The sequence below is a fragment of the Coloeus monedula genome, assembly GCF_965178545.1.
Source record: "Coloeus monedula genome assembly, chromosome: 1".
NCBI lineage: Eukaryota > Metazoa > Chordata > Aves > Passeriformes > Corvidae > Coloeus > Coloeus monedula.
Window position 1 is genome coordinate 120406827 of NC_138781.1, and position 15088 is coordinate 120421914.

A 15088-nucleotide genomic window follows, 5' to 3' on the forward strand; every position below is an offset into this window, starting at 1 on the left:
TGGTGGTAACAGGCCAAACTTGTTCAGCAAGAACCTCTTTTATTGCCGTTGGCTGCATGTGCTGACAGTGTTGTTGCTGCTGCTCATGTTCTGACTCTGTTGATTCTTCCTTCTGTGCCAAAGCCAGGGACGCTGCCTCTGGAACCCAGGACATGGAGAGGCAAAAGTGTCACAATATGTCTTAGGGTTCTTCCCTCCTGGGCAGGGATTGTGGGAGACAACTCCACTACAAGTCCTGCAGAACCACATTTCCTTAGATGTAGTTAGCCACGACCTTGGATAAGGGTGCAATCTCTCAACACAGCTATACCAAGAGTCGAGGTTTGTTTAAATCGAGCAGTAATTACCCAGCAGACACAATACCGCAAGGCACCTTGGCATAGAACCTCTGCCTTTGTCATACCCTTGCCTGGAACATCTCTGTCCCCATCTTGAGGATGCTCATCTCCATAGTGTGAGTACTGCCACGGACAAAGGAAGAAGGTGTGATTTTGCTCCACCTCTCTTCCCTAGACAGAGGTATGTTTTCCTCAGCCATAGGCTATCTGCAGAACTTCAGGCTGTGAGCTTGGTGGCTTTGACAGGCAGCGAAAACATCTGTCAAGCTGGAGACACCTAGGACTACAGAGAAAGTGTGTCATACAGTGAGTGGACCAAAGTCCCTGCTTGTAGTGCTCCCCCACCTACTGAAGCATTAATAATACATTTTTAAGTGTCACCTGAAAGACAGTAATCCTGCATTTTCCTAGAATATCTGATAACTGTGGATCCACACCCATTTCTCCTGATTGTCACAGAAAGAAGAAGTCAGTGAGAGAAGCTATTTTGTTAAAAAGCTTATTTTACAAAGCCTATGGCTTTGAACAGCTGCTTAGCAAAGCATGCAGTCCACACCAGTGTCTTTAGAAGATCAACTGCCCCTAGGAAAGTTACCAGAGAAGAGGTACCTGCTTGTCTCCTTCCTAAAATGAAACCAGACTACCATGAACACCAGCTTCCAAGCAGGGGCATATAGCTCCTGGGTATGATTTCCAAATTCTTAAATTAAGTAATATTGGAGTCTGTATCTTAGCTGCTGATTTTTTGTTTGTTTTCCTCCTCAGTCTTGTTCAGAGGATCAAGTTAATTTTTCTTGGCACTATGTTCTCCATGTTTCGAAGCATTAAGGGACAGCAAGATTTCTGCTAGCACAGGAATATGAACTCACATGGAAAAGAAACACAATCGGCAATAAAATAACACAGATTGCCTTCGAATCACCATAACTGTGGTTATTAGGCCAATGCAGCCATTCCAGTCAAATCTGGGACAGTCATTTTTGTGAAGAGACCATTTAAAATTTCAAGTAATGGCCATGAAACCAACAATTCTTTTGTGGGAGCTGCCTGATATATCGTCCAGAAGTCCTGGGCTGTTGTCAGTCACAACTGAGATGCTTTTCCTTTTAATGTTCTATCTTCTTTGGATGTCACAGTGATCCTTCCATGAGTTTTCTTGCCGAGAGCAGAAGGAAAGACTCTTGTGGTATCAGGAAAGCAATCAGTCAAGATCACTGTTATGCTGGAAGTAAGCCACCTTTTATCTCAAGACATTTCTATGTCAGTTGAAGATCCAAACACTCGTTCTGTGCAGCCTCCTGAACACAGGGGAAGGATGTGTGCTGTTTGACCTCCAGGATACAACTCCACATATCTGTCACGCCATCATAGGAGATGGGGGAGATAAAAACCACCACAGGATAGGCTGTTATCCTCCAGGCACATGATGTAATTTAATAGTGACCACAATATTCAAAGTGGCAGCAGCACACTTACATAAAAACAGTATTTGTTTTACTACTGTCCTACTAGGACAGCTAGCAGCAGAGATTATCTAGTGAAGCTCTGTATGACATATTATGCATGCTCAATCTAGTACAGAACTTGGTCTCTAAGAGATATGAATATACTGGAGTGAGTTCAGCGAAGGGCTGCAAAGATAATTAAGATACTGGAGCACCTGGCATACAAAGAGAGATCAAGATAGCTGGGACTGCTTAGTCTAGAGAAAAGGCTCAGGCTCAATGTGTATAAGTACCTAAAAGGAAGATGTAAAACATAAACCCAGACTCTTAGTGGTATCCTCTGAAAGGACATGAAAAAAAGTACATTCAATTTAAACACAGTTTTCGTTTATTTGTTTTTAAACAGAGTGTGAACCAACACTAGAACAGGTTACCCAGAGAGGTTGTAATGTTTCCAACCTTAGATACATAAACTTAACTGAACACAATTTTCTCCTTTCCAATGATTCTGTGACATAGTAAAATCCCTTGGCGGTGTATTGCTGTGGTACAGATTATCAGGTAAAATCCTCCCATGTCACAAACATGAACCTGCTGAGAATCCCCAAATCCCACTGCCAGACTCACTGTTTCTAATTTTCCTCAGCAGAATGTGTTCACAAGGACACCAAAAATGAAAAGCTACTTGCTCTCACTAGAGCTGGAGTTTGATACTCATACTGTTCATATTCATAGCTCACTTTCCTCCTTTTTCCAGAACTCTGCATGTCTAGTATTTCATAGTGTCTTGGTTTGAAAGACAGGTGTCTGCCAAGGAAGGCGGGAACCTCCCTTGAAATGGAAAATGGAACCCCCTTCCCTCCAAATTATTATAATTTTGAAATTAAGGGGCTTTCAGGCAAAGATCTGAGGAACAGGAATAACAGTTCTATATTATTATATATATATTTGTGTGTATAACCAGTCAAACAAACAGCAATAACCATGGCAGTAACAGCAAACAATCACAAACCCAGTGCCAGCCCTCTCGGCTGTCGGGCCCTTTCCCCTCGGGTGCAGTTCCGCTCGCAGCCGGCAGGGGCGCTGGCGGCTCCCGGTGAGCAGGGCAGGTGCGATGGTTCCCCCGCGGCTGCAGGGGGCGCTCCGGAGCGAGCTCGGGGAGCACGCGGCACCCGTGCCCTGGGATCCCGGGAAGGGATGGGACGAAGGCTTCACAAACCCCTGGGCAGCCGATCCCGGTGCCTGGCCGGACCGTCAGGAACAGCAGGCTGAAACAGCAGGGAGGAGCACAAATCCCGGGTGGCAGACGAGATGTATCGAACTCTGGAGCTGCAGCAGAACCCCCGGACGTCTCAGCAGGCAGGGTGTGCAGGGCTACAGAGTGGCAAAGGCTCGAAGCACCGGCGGGGGCAGGGCGGCCACAGCCCGGCTCCCAGCAGGGCAGGGAAGGCAGGCTTGGGATCCCAGGGTTTGCCCTGAGGCACCCCAGCAGATGGTGAACAAGTCCTTCTTCTAGTAAGGTGGGGTGTTAGGGTCCCGCTGCAACGGCTGCTCCAGCAAGCAAGCTCCACTCACGGTAGAGGGAAGGCAGCCAAAAGCAGAAGCCTGCAGCAGCGACGAACTCCCTCCACAACAGTGGCAGCTCCTCTCCCTCCGAATGCCAAGAACACCACCAGCCACCCACAGACTGGACCCAACCCCTTTTTCACAGTTCAAATCTCGTGGCATCCCCCACCCTACTTGAGAAAACCCCAGGTGAAAGAGAGTAGCCAGATGGACCCCTGCCACTGTGGCCAGGTCTTTTGTTTTTCTTAAGCATCCAGTAATTTGTCCCCCTGGCAACATATATAGGGAAAATTCTTTGAAGAGGAAAAAAAAAAAATGGAGAACTCCTAAAACCCCAACACACAGCCAGGAGGGAAAAGTATATTCTGTTAGTATAAAGAGGTGAGGAGTCTGAAGACACAGATACACCACATAGTGATTAGTGGTAGAATTTGTGAACAGTGCAATGTATGTATGGACTGCACATTGAGACAGTCTCTTTTTTTGACTGGTTAACTTCTGTTTCCTGAGGTGTACTGTAAAATGAGTACAAATTTTGAGGAAGAAAAGCTGCAGATCTGAGAGTGAAACAAGTCTCTTCTTCATCAGTCTGAATTCTAGCTCTCATCAACCCATCACAAAAGGTACGGTGATTTTTAACACACTTATTTTACTCAGTGTTTCTTGCTCACCAGTAGTAAAGTAGTTCTATATGAATCTTTCTCTGCTAATAAACCTCACTATTTGAATGGACAAGAGAAATGATGGTAGCTTCTAGGCCATTATTTGATGAAAAAAAGACTCCCCATTAAAAAAGTCCCCCTTTTCTCCATACTGTTTCAATTGCTGTACCAATTGCTAACAGAGTACTGTGATATGAAGTGGACTTAGCATATACAGAAGTGACATACACATGAAGCTTCCTTTTTCTTGTTTTGGATTACAAAATGTCAAGGTAGCTTTCCAAGCATCCATTATCAATAAGGGCAATGCCTCCTCAGCATATGCTCAAAAGAAATGGACAGTCCTAAGAGTAAAGGGAAAGTAAAACAAGTCTCTGTAGACACAAGGCAACCTGTCACCCAACTCAGAGAAGCAAAACATTATGCTGTTACTCAAACAATGGCTGTAATGATAGCATTCACTCCAGTTCTACCAGCATCATTCCTTTCTGAAATAATCCCAAGAGAAACCCCTATTATACAACAGAACACCTTTGCTTTTAGTAGTTTGTTGTCTCAGTTGACATTCAGTAGCCCACCTGGTCTGGCAGTTTCATGCTTTATAAATACAAGTTTACTCTTCTTAGGGGATGACAATTTAAAATAATTCTTAAAATACTGTAGTTAAAAGATACAGAGACTTCTGTTACAAAGTTGCAGTGGTGGCATTAGCTTTTAAAATAAATTAGGCACAAAGTAGATTAGCAGCAAATGCATAATTCACACATCCTTCCCTGTTCTTGCCCCAATATCCATTGTCATCTGTGAGTTGAGAAATCACACCTCCAAAAATTAGAAAATGTAACTTTTTTTTCACCAACACAGCACATATTTTTATCTCACAAAACTTTCATTTGTAAGAGTTAGAATCTGTCGTTTGAGGAAATTCTTTAATTCCTCAGCTTACCAGGGAATGGTAATGGCACCAGCAGTACAGTCCATCCTCATGGTTCACTGAATGGCAGCAAGAAGTCAGGTCGACTAGAGGCTTTTCTGGCTACCTGCTAAATACATGTGGTTTCTTGGTCCTTTCTTCCCCCCAAAGTTGCCAATTACTAGTTTGTGATGCAGGATCACATTCAAGGCATTATAAACAGTCATAAGCAAAGCAACTAAATTCAATTAATGTATTTTCATAATGAAGTGAAAAGAAAACAAGTCACTGGATTAAAAAAAATAGTTCAGATGAAAGCTGTTGATTAAGAGCCAGTTGAAAAGCAAATTTTAAAAATCTTGTTACTATTGAGAGACACCCAAAGTTCACAGCTGCTAGGGAAACAAACTTTTCCCACCACCACCTTTAACATTCACTTTAGAGCTGCTGGTGTCTGAATTCCATGCTTTTTCACTCCTTCTTTGGTCGACCTTTGAAGGGATTCATGATTTCAAGGCTTCCAAAGTAGTCCAGAAGGAGAACAGTTGCTTTCACTGGTAAGAAACTGTAAGGTAGGGACATTGAGGAAGAAGATAAAAAGGAACAAACAGACATCAGAAGAGTTGTGCAGTTTTATCACAGAATTAGTTTTACCTGGCTAAAACTGGCAAAGGCAGTATACTCATTAGAATATAGACCCACTGGTCCTCTCAAAATATCCTTTACACTCATTTGGCAGCCTGAATTATTAGCTAGATCAGTATTCCAACCTGGCTTGCAACAGAGTCAAAATGCCCTAATGCTGGAGCAAGACACCAGATGGGTTTACAGTTGGACTCGGTGATCATAGAGGTCTTTTCCAACCAGTAATTCTCTGATATGCAGTTATGGAGAAGCAGGCCCAGTCTCTACAGCCCACAGTACAACTGCACCCCAGTGGAGTCAGCAAGGCACAGTTGGACTTTTCTGTCATTGTTCTGTTGCTCAAGGGTAGACTGAACCCACAGAAACAAAAAAATTTAAAAAACCCATCAAAAAATGTACAGAACTTAATGAAAATTCACACCAGTAAGTAGAAGCCTTGTTTGTACTTTTAGTCAAACACATAGCTGAAGCATCCCTGGACAGCAAAGAGAGAGGGGAAAAGAAGAATAGAAGCATAACTTACCTTTTCAAAAAGCATAAAACATAAAGGATGCGTGGGATCACCAACATTTCTTGGTTCTGCCGAACAGCAGTGATTATCTTCTCAGCCACATAGTCTGCATCCAGAAGGGGAAGTACACGTGGCCACCTGAAAAAGAAAATATTTATTGCTATAATACAAATTGCTTTGGATTCGTATTTCATTCAAGAAAGTCTCAATTTTATAGTTATTCAACAATAACAACAAAAAAATACAAGTCCTATGAACAACAGAATCTTCATTATGTTAGAGTGAGTGGACATTGTTATTTTCTCCCTGTATGACCTCTCATAAGACAAAACCAGAGTGCTCATCTTAAGACACACCAGGCTTTTATTTGACTCCTAAACTTTGTCATTATACATGCATACTGAGCAAAGCTATGCCACCAGTTTCAGGAGGTGAATGGAGGTTTAGAAACCAGAGAGGACAAATGGAGCATTTGGCTTCTCCAGAGGAAAGGACACCAATTACTTTCACATTTCAGCTTAAATGAATAGTAAAGTACCTAGGCCTTTTGAGTTGCCCAGTCACTGGATAGCAATGTTAACACCCATCTGCAGCCCTAAAAGTAGTACAGGCAGAAAAAAGCCTGGCTCATGATTTTCATTAAGGAAATAGGGGTTTATAACATGCTAAAAATGCAACTTTCATAAAAGCCTCACAAGAATTTACTCACTTGGCTTTAACACCATCAAACATTCCTGTGTTTATGACGTAAGGACACACAATTGTGGTTTTAACACCAGTCTTTCTCAGAGTTCTCATCTCCATATCAATTGACTCTGCAAAACCAGCTGCTGCAAATTTACTTGCACAGTAATCTGTAAAACAGAACATTAATTGCAGTTAAATATTTAAATTTAAAAATTAAACTTTACTGTCCAATACTAAACCACTTCACATCAGAATAGGAATGGTTTTCAGGATTAGGTTAAACTTTGCTTTTGATGTGATTCATTCCTTTTCTTTCCTCTCCTAAATCACCAATTTTCTAGACTGGCAGACAGAGGGTTTCTCACGACATCCCTGCTAACACTTTTCCACTCTCTACAGAACAACATAAATGAAATTATTTTTTCATACCAGACCTTATCTTTAAATCCATGCACTCACTTCTTATGCATCAAACTCACATTTTAAAGACTCTCTAGCGTGGTTTCAACTTGAAACTCAGTTTGTCGTTATTATCGCTCCCTTGGAGCTAGATTTCTGTTACTGCTATGTCACCTTATTTCATATTCCTCCCCCTTTGTATACATATTCCAGCAATGCCTTCTGAGCTTCCTCTAAATCTAAAGTGGCCTCTTCCCTATCAGAAACCTGCAAGTAAACTTTAACAACATTGAGGTTCTCAGCTTCCAAAGTTCCATATGGCTTCTAGATCCTCTAACTGCCTTGGCAGAAAAACCTGTTTCACAGCACTGCTGAGCTTCTGGAAAACTCTTTGTAAAGAAATGGTCTATTTAAGGTCAGCTGTTTTGAAAGTCTGGCTATTTGCTTTACCTATATGGAAAGATCCAGAAACTCAAAATCAGTTTGGTTTTTTTTCCCCCCATGGATATTGATTGCAGAATTTACAATCAAACTAATTATCTTAATTAATATTAACTTTAATACACTACCTGAAAGCTGACTGACTCCACACAGTCCTGCAGAGCTTGCTATGCTAACCAAGTGTCCATGGTTAGCAGCAATCATTGCTGGGAGGAAGGCTTTGTAAGTCTGCAAAGTAAATCAGTGTTGCAATGTAAAATTTTACCAAGTAAGATACATGCCATAATATTTTGAAGGTGTTTGTTGGTTTTAGAGAAATTTTTAGAGAACAGTTTAAATAAGCTTTCCCCCTTCCATTATGGAAAGGATGTGTGTGTGTGTATGTGGAGCTTGTTTGAATTCTAACCTTCAAGTATTTAAATTTCCCAACCCCAGCAGTATTACCAAACACAGAGGATAACCTGATGAGAGCTAAATACAGAACTGCAGCTAGTCATGAAGTTTCTTTCAAATGAGAATTAAGTGTTCACTGCAAATTTTGTAAAACGGCAAAGATTTTAATTTCACATTTTCCTTCTATTAAATTCATTAAATCTTTGTGATTAAATTTATTTCTAAATAAACTGAAACATGATTGAATATTTTCTTTACAATTCTTTATGACAGAAACACCATATAGGTGACCTGCCTTTGCTGGAAGGAAGAAAAAGCACACCAGGTTACTCACTCTGGACAAAAGCTCCACTTATTATTACGAGCATTATCAGAACATGTGGTATTTTTACTGAAATTATCACAACCACAGAACAACTAGAACACTAACAGAACAGAAGAACTGAAGTAGAATTGAACACTTCTCTGTAACTAGGGGCAGCAATTACTAGGGTGGGCCTGCTTCATGTCAATTAATAATGAGATTATAACAAATGACTAGCCTCAGAATTTAGCAGATGGTAGACTTCAGTCCTTAAGAGCATTTCTAAATGTGAAGTGCATCCACCTGCCTACACTAGAGCTTCCCAAAGGATCCATTCTACCACACTTTTTAAAAAATTTTACAGACTCCAGAGCAAAGTAAGTAATTTCTTGTATCATTTTTGACTGAACCTCCAAAGAGCTCTATATCCTTGCATGCTTTCCTGAACTCCAAAAGGCAAAATTAACACTGAAAACATGTTAAAAGGATGTCTTAGTATGTATATGCAAAATACAGGTATTACCCAGAAGTGTGCCATTGTGTTCACTTCCATGGTTTTTTCTACAAGTGAATCTGGAGAATCAAGAAATCTCTTCCCAATTACAATACCAGCATTGTTGATCAGGATGCTAACATCTCCAACTTCTTTTTTAACCTAAACCAAACAATATCAAGATAGTGTGCAATAAATACAAAATATTCTTTCCAAGTATTATATATGAAAACTTAGCAAACACAAATATTACACATTTAAGTAAGTTGAACTTGTGCTTTTTATGGATCCAAACACCTCAGGTTCTTGCAGTCTCACCTGAAGCCTTTTTAAAGGTGAGCTCTCAAATGGATTTTCTTCAGATATGTGGAGCCCAACAGCTCCACACAAGCTTTTGCTGTCAGCACCTCTGTTTCTGGGGACAACTGTTCCAGATAAGTCTCTAATGCAGAAAGATTAACTAATGCAACAAGTATTCTGCTACAGTAAACCCATCTTAAAACTAAAGAGCAATTCTGGACTAGAATCTGGTACACTCTACCCCAGAAATTAAGTTGGCTAAAAAATAATGCCTATATACTTAATTCAGTAAGAGGAAGTATAGTTCTCCTTTTAGCTCCAGACTGAGAACATTCATGAACAAACTCATTTGAGAGAATGACTATGGACCAGCTGATAGCAAGATATTGTGACAGCTCTCCAAAGGAGAATGAAAATATCTAATATAGAATTTGAAGTACAGTTCACTGATCTGAGCTGTCTGGGAAAAATGAAGTGGGTATAACAGTAAAGAATTAAAGGGTAATTTATCACCTGTACTTTATTCTAGCTTAACTTCCTCATCTTCCTTAAACTTCATTTTTCATGTCCGTTTTTGTTAACTAAGCTTTAGGAGTTGGGTACTTTTGGAACAGGGACATTAGAAATACATTTTAAGCTATAGCTCTTGATAGCCAAAAGGTTGTCCTTCATTCTGTTGGTACAGAAAGAAAAAAGAATCTAATAATGCAGAGCCTTTGGGTTTTCCTCCTACCAAAGTGACTTCTTCATGGCGCCTCTCTGTGGCTGACGAAGCAGATATTAAAGATTCACATACATTTCATTTTGGCTTTAAGGCTGTTTTACAGGGAGCAAAGTTTTCAAACACATTCTGCCCTGCCAGCATGAATTTAGTTCACCATAGTCTTGCAAAACTCCAAGTCTGCATAAAGGTGAATCACCGGAAGGGGAAAAAACAGGACCTGGAGCCATGCTGTCTTATCTTGCAAAGGCTGATGCTGAACACTAGGAACCAAAGTCTGCTACGATGCACTAAGTAAACAGTGGCACCAAGCACTCATACTAATATTAAAGTCTTTTTGTAACTGATAAGATTGGATGATTCTACATCATCAGCAGGACATGACATTTCTGAAGTAATGGTAGTAGGGTATTTTCTTCTATATGTCAGCATGAGGATTTTTAGTGAATCTGACAGTTGCTGTACTGCTGACAGAAGGTTGTAAGTGAGAAACCATGCACTGGACCCTACTACAACTTCTTTGTTCCTGCCTATTTCTGCTTGCATCATCCTGAATCCATGTCACACAGATCTATGCCCTGTTCTCTTTTTCGAATTTGGCCAGATGGCTCAGCCACTGCTTTTCTCCATGGGCCCAGAGTGCTAGCCCTCAAAACTAAAGGTTAATTTTCATCTTCTTCATTCCAGTGTCCTTCACACTACAATACTCCTCCCCAGTTCAGCAGGAAGCACAGCTACAAGCCTGTGGAGAGAAGTGAAACTTCTCTGCAAGGACAGCAGATGCCCAGTTCAGCTGGTGTAACAGAGCTGCAAGGGGGGCCAAGGCTGATCAGCATACTGGAATACAAAACCAATAGCCTCTAACAAGCTGCAATTCATGCACAAGCTTCACATATCAGAAAGCTTGTGATAGTCATTTTTGCACAGGTAGAAAAAGGCAGAAGGCTTCTTAAAGAGCACCAAAACATTATTTCAGCCAGCAGATGTTCCTGAAGACAGCTGAACTTAAAAAGAAAAAATCATGCCCAGGCTAACACTCACTGTGGAAACCCTTTAGTTCAACAGTTAAGTATAGCAAATTTTAAGTGAATGATAACAGGTTGTTACACTGGAAACTCTTTAATGATTTCAGCTTTCGGCAATGCTGCTAGTCTGCCCAAATTATCTAACCACATGCTATGTTTACAAAGCTCTTCAGAAATGAAAGAAAGAAATATTTAAGACCTCAAGATACATTTATTAGTTCAGATAAAGTAAGTCTGCAAAAATCTCTTCACAGTAATGGAATTATTTGAAAATTGCCTAAGCAGATAATCCTTTTTACAATGTATGGTCTTTAGGGCTTACTTTTGGTACAAGGCTGCCAGAACTTGAAATACTGCTTTAGCTTCAATGAATTGATTTTCCGCACTTCACGATTAAGTGCCTGCTTAATTGAATAAATGAATGAGAAGCTAACCAGTTAAAATGAGCTACTGGAAAAGAAAGCCAGCTCTTTTTAAGGAATAGAGATACACAAGTCAACTCTAAAAATCAGAATTCTTGAAATAGATAGGAAGCACAATACATTCAGAATGAATTAACTTTAATCTCTTGCTTTGAATCCACTAGAAAACTTAATCATGCATCTTACACCCACACATGCACTCGTCTTAGAATAGTGTGAAAGCCACAAATAAGATACTTTACCTGGTCAGCTACTCTGTAGACATCCTGTCTTTTGCCACAATCACAGACGTAAGAGTGTACTCTTCCTGCTCCATTTTCTTTGGCCAGTCTAACTGTGTAGTTGAGCCCCTCTTGATTAATATCCCAGAGGACCAGCGTGGCTCCAAGGCTGGCAAACTTTACTGCTAAGAGTCTTCCAATGCCACTTCCCGCTCCTGTTATTAATACTATTTCACCACTAACATTCTTCTTCCGTTTAGGCACAACCAAGAACACCAGTGACTCCAGTAAGTAATAAACAAGAAGTACAATGACTTTTAATGTTTCCAGGAAGAAGTTCATCTTCAGGCTATTTCTTCAGCTACCTGATAAAAAACCCAAAACATTTGCCGGATAGGGTAAACCATCGAGAAAATGCAAACATCAACATTGCAAAAACATTTTCAGATTCATTCTAATTATTTTCTCTACCTTGCTTTTGAGTGTTGTTTAAAAAAAAAAAATAGGCTTACACCTGCATATCTAATAGATTTGTCCTGTTTCTGTCTCATCTTCAGGTTGCTTCTACTTTCCTCCAGGATGCAGTACACAATTCATTTACCATTCAGCAGCAGTAGGAAACGCCTGCCCTCACCTGCTTTAGAAATTCCCCATCCCTCATGTCATGAGTTTCATTCTCTGCTCTGACAGAATGTGGACACAAATCTAAAATAAATAAATACATACTCATACTAAAAATGTGCCCATTGAGCATCTTAAACAGAAATGCGTGACAACTACAAATCAAAACTTATGGTTTGATCAAAGAACTTTAGTGCTCACAAACTAGTACTATATGTCAGGAAAAATTCTGCTTTTAGGACTACAATTTTTTTTTGCTTTGTAGGCACTCCTTGTCACCGTTAAATCATATGCAGAACAAGTCACAGTCCCAATTGTGCTGAGAAAACATTAGCATAAGGAGCTTCAGAAGACAATATGCTTAAAAATCTCCAAAGCACACTAGGTAAATAACTGTCACTACTGACTTTTCAGCTACCTGTCCTACCATTTTATTGAGGAGAGCCTGCTTTTGCAGCTGAACACACTTTAAGAACGCACTGCAAAGCTGTTGAGTTTCTTCTCTTCACCTCCCTGCATTAAGCAAATGTCATAGGCTTGAATCATACCATCTCAGGTATGTGTTTAACCTCACAGTCTGTACACATCCCAGTAATGCTGACACCAAGCAAGCCTTGAAGTCCTTGGAGGAACGTTATTTTATTTTCCATTACAAAAAGTTGTGCGAGAAATTAATCCTTGGTCAAAACAGGTTTTAATCTTTGACTAACAATATTATGAAGCAATAATGTCTTCTTTGTCAGGTAAAGGTAGAGCACTTTGGCATTTACACTTCAACCTTTAGCACTACATGCCCAGTCTGATTACATCTCTTAGCTAATTTTGCTATCTATGTGTATAGGTAATCATGTTTGACAAGTGCCAGGAGATAAGTCACTTAGGTCTCTGCTACTCTGAGCAAAGTTCATGAAATTTAGCATGTGAACATACATGTGTTACCATGAGTCTCAGGTTTTCTACATGGGAAACTAGGCCGGTCTTGAAATGAAATAGGCCCCTGCTAGAGCAGAGCTAGTTATTTCAGAAAGTTTTCTGGCAGAAACATTGGGACATCTTAAAACTGTTCTGATAACAGAAAAACATTTGTCAAAGACATAGTGGGTAGGAAAACAAATTCCTTCTGGCAAAGTCATGGGGTGAATGCTTTCTATTGAGTACTTTCTATTCTTCGTTCTCATTAAAATGTGACAAAAAGTGCACAGAGGCAGTAACATCAATAAGTAATGAAAGAAATATCAAAATAGCATTGGAACATTTTTCCAGAGTCAATATTGGCATTTCCTGCAATAGGCTCTCATATCTATAGAGCTATTACAGTTTTAAGCAAAAATAGAGTTATAAAGGAAAAATGTTATTAAATTTCATGTACATTCTTTGTTGAGTCTAAAACAGAAGGAAAAAGTCTTTAAAATAAATGCAGTTACTGAATTTAACTTGATTGCACTAATTTAACGCACTTAACATAAAATCCTCCATTTGCATGAAAGAGGACTGGTATCTCTGGCATAGATAAGGATGTTAAAGTTAATCCCTATGGAAAACCAAGTGAGGCAATTGCCTTCAGAGGCAACACACAACTTGACCTAAACCCAGTTAAAAGTTTGTGCCAGTAATTCTTTAAGTAAAACATTCATATATTAGGTTTGTATAGGTCACAGGCACATTAGATCTTGCAGAAAAGTAGGACTTTCACTTCATGAAGTAGAGTTGTTTACGCATACAGACCACAGGAGACTTCCTGTTTTAAGACCAACTCTGCATCCTTCAATAAGATGCTTAATTTCCACGGACACATCTCCCCCCTAACCCAAATCTGACCGGGCCTCCGTTCTCACCCAATGCATTAGCATTGCTAATTACACCAGCTACTGTAGTCAAGCATATCTATACAATCAAATTTGCCACTCACTTGGCTGATTTTGGCTTCTCAACTAAAGTGAGCAGGGATGTATTTACAAGTGAATTAACCGAGGGGATCTTTGGTACGTCTAAGATCTCAGATCACTTCTGATGCCTTGTATTGTTTTTTAGTATGCCTACATCCACACAGACATAAGTGTGGAGGGCTTTCATGCAGAAGAGAAGTATACACGTTCTACATTCTCTTATGAGACAGATTTCAAGTGCAGATAACTTTGCCAGCAAAGGCTTGTTGGTACCGGTGCCAACACTCACTGCCGACAGGCTCTTGCAGGCCTGACAGGCTCCTAAAGAATATCACTGCTCACGAATCACAAGGGCAGGACGGAGGCTGGCAGCTGAGCGGCACACCACCTCTGCTCGTCGAAGAACTAAAGGCTGATCATGCAATCACCCGAGCAGGGTGTGGCAAGGATTACTTTTTCTCACTATATCGGGAGAGTTGTGATCCCACAAAAACACAGCAGTCCTGTAGCCAAGGCTGTTCAAGGGCTGAGGCGTAGCACTATTTTCCTCAGTCCCCGGAGGATGCTGGATAACCTTATTCTCACTTGGCACAGCGCACCTACCAATCCAGCCAGCAGCATCAGAACCCCCACGAGCAGCGTTCCGCTGCAGTGACCGCCTCACCACTCGCCTCAGGCCGCCTCCCCGACCCGCGCCGCAGCGCCCGGCTGCCCACGGCCCTCGATCCACCCGCCGAGCGCCCGCACACCCTGTCCCGTCCCACAGCGCCCCAGTACCGGGGCTACCTCCGCCTCCCGGCGCGGCGTAGCAGCTCTGGGACAAGCAGGCGAGAGCGGTGCGAAGAAAACAAGAAGCACAGCAGGGCGGAGCGGAACAGCCCTGCTTTTATCGGTCAACCCGCCCCCGCGCGGGGCTGACCGGATGCCCAGGGGCGGCTCGGCTCGGCTCGGCTCGGCACGGCTCGGCTCGGCTCGGCTCGGCTCGGCTCGGCTCGGCTCGGCTCGGCACGGCACGGCTCGGCTCGGCTCGGCACGGCACGGCACGGGCTCCGCGGGGCCAGAACGCCAGGCTCGGGGCTGCGGCTGCTGCGGCGC

At 41.5% G+C, this 15088-nt stretch overlaps 1 protein-coding gene across 3 annotated transcripts; it reads right to left on the reverse strand.

Annotated features, from left to right (window-relative positions):
- Positions 1 to 2199: 2199 nt before the first annotated feature.
- LOC309573057 (epidermal retinol dehydrogenase 2-like) lies at positions 2200 to 14842 on the reverse strand. Of its 3 annotated transcripts, none has more exons than XM_082281716.1 (7): positions 14780 to 14842; positions 11508 to 11851; positions 8828 to 8959; positions 7736 to 7835; positions 6790 to 6934; positions 6093 to 6218; positions 2200 to 5489 (listed from the first exon to the last, which is right to left on the reverse strand). In XM_082281716.1, the coding sequence occupies exons 2-7, from the start codon at positions 11826 to 11828 to the stop codon at positions 5396 to 5398; spliced, it is 918 nt and encodes a 305-aa protein (XP_082137842.1). In that variant the 5' UTR covers positions 11829 to 11851; positions 14780 to 14842; the 3' UTR covers positions 2200 to 5395. The 3 variants fall into 3 exon arrangements, with proteins under 3 accessions (XP_082137842.1, XP_082137844.1, XP_082137843.1); XM_082281718.1 differs by lacking the exon at positions 14780 to 14842 and adding an exon at positions 14593 to 14695 and having other exon boundaries at positions 11508 to 11847; XM_082281717.1 differs by lacking the exon at positions 14780 to 14842 and adding an exon at positions 14593 to 14640.
- Between the last annotated feature and the right edge of the window lie 246 nt (positions 14843 to 15088).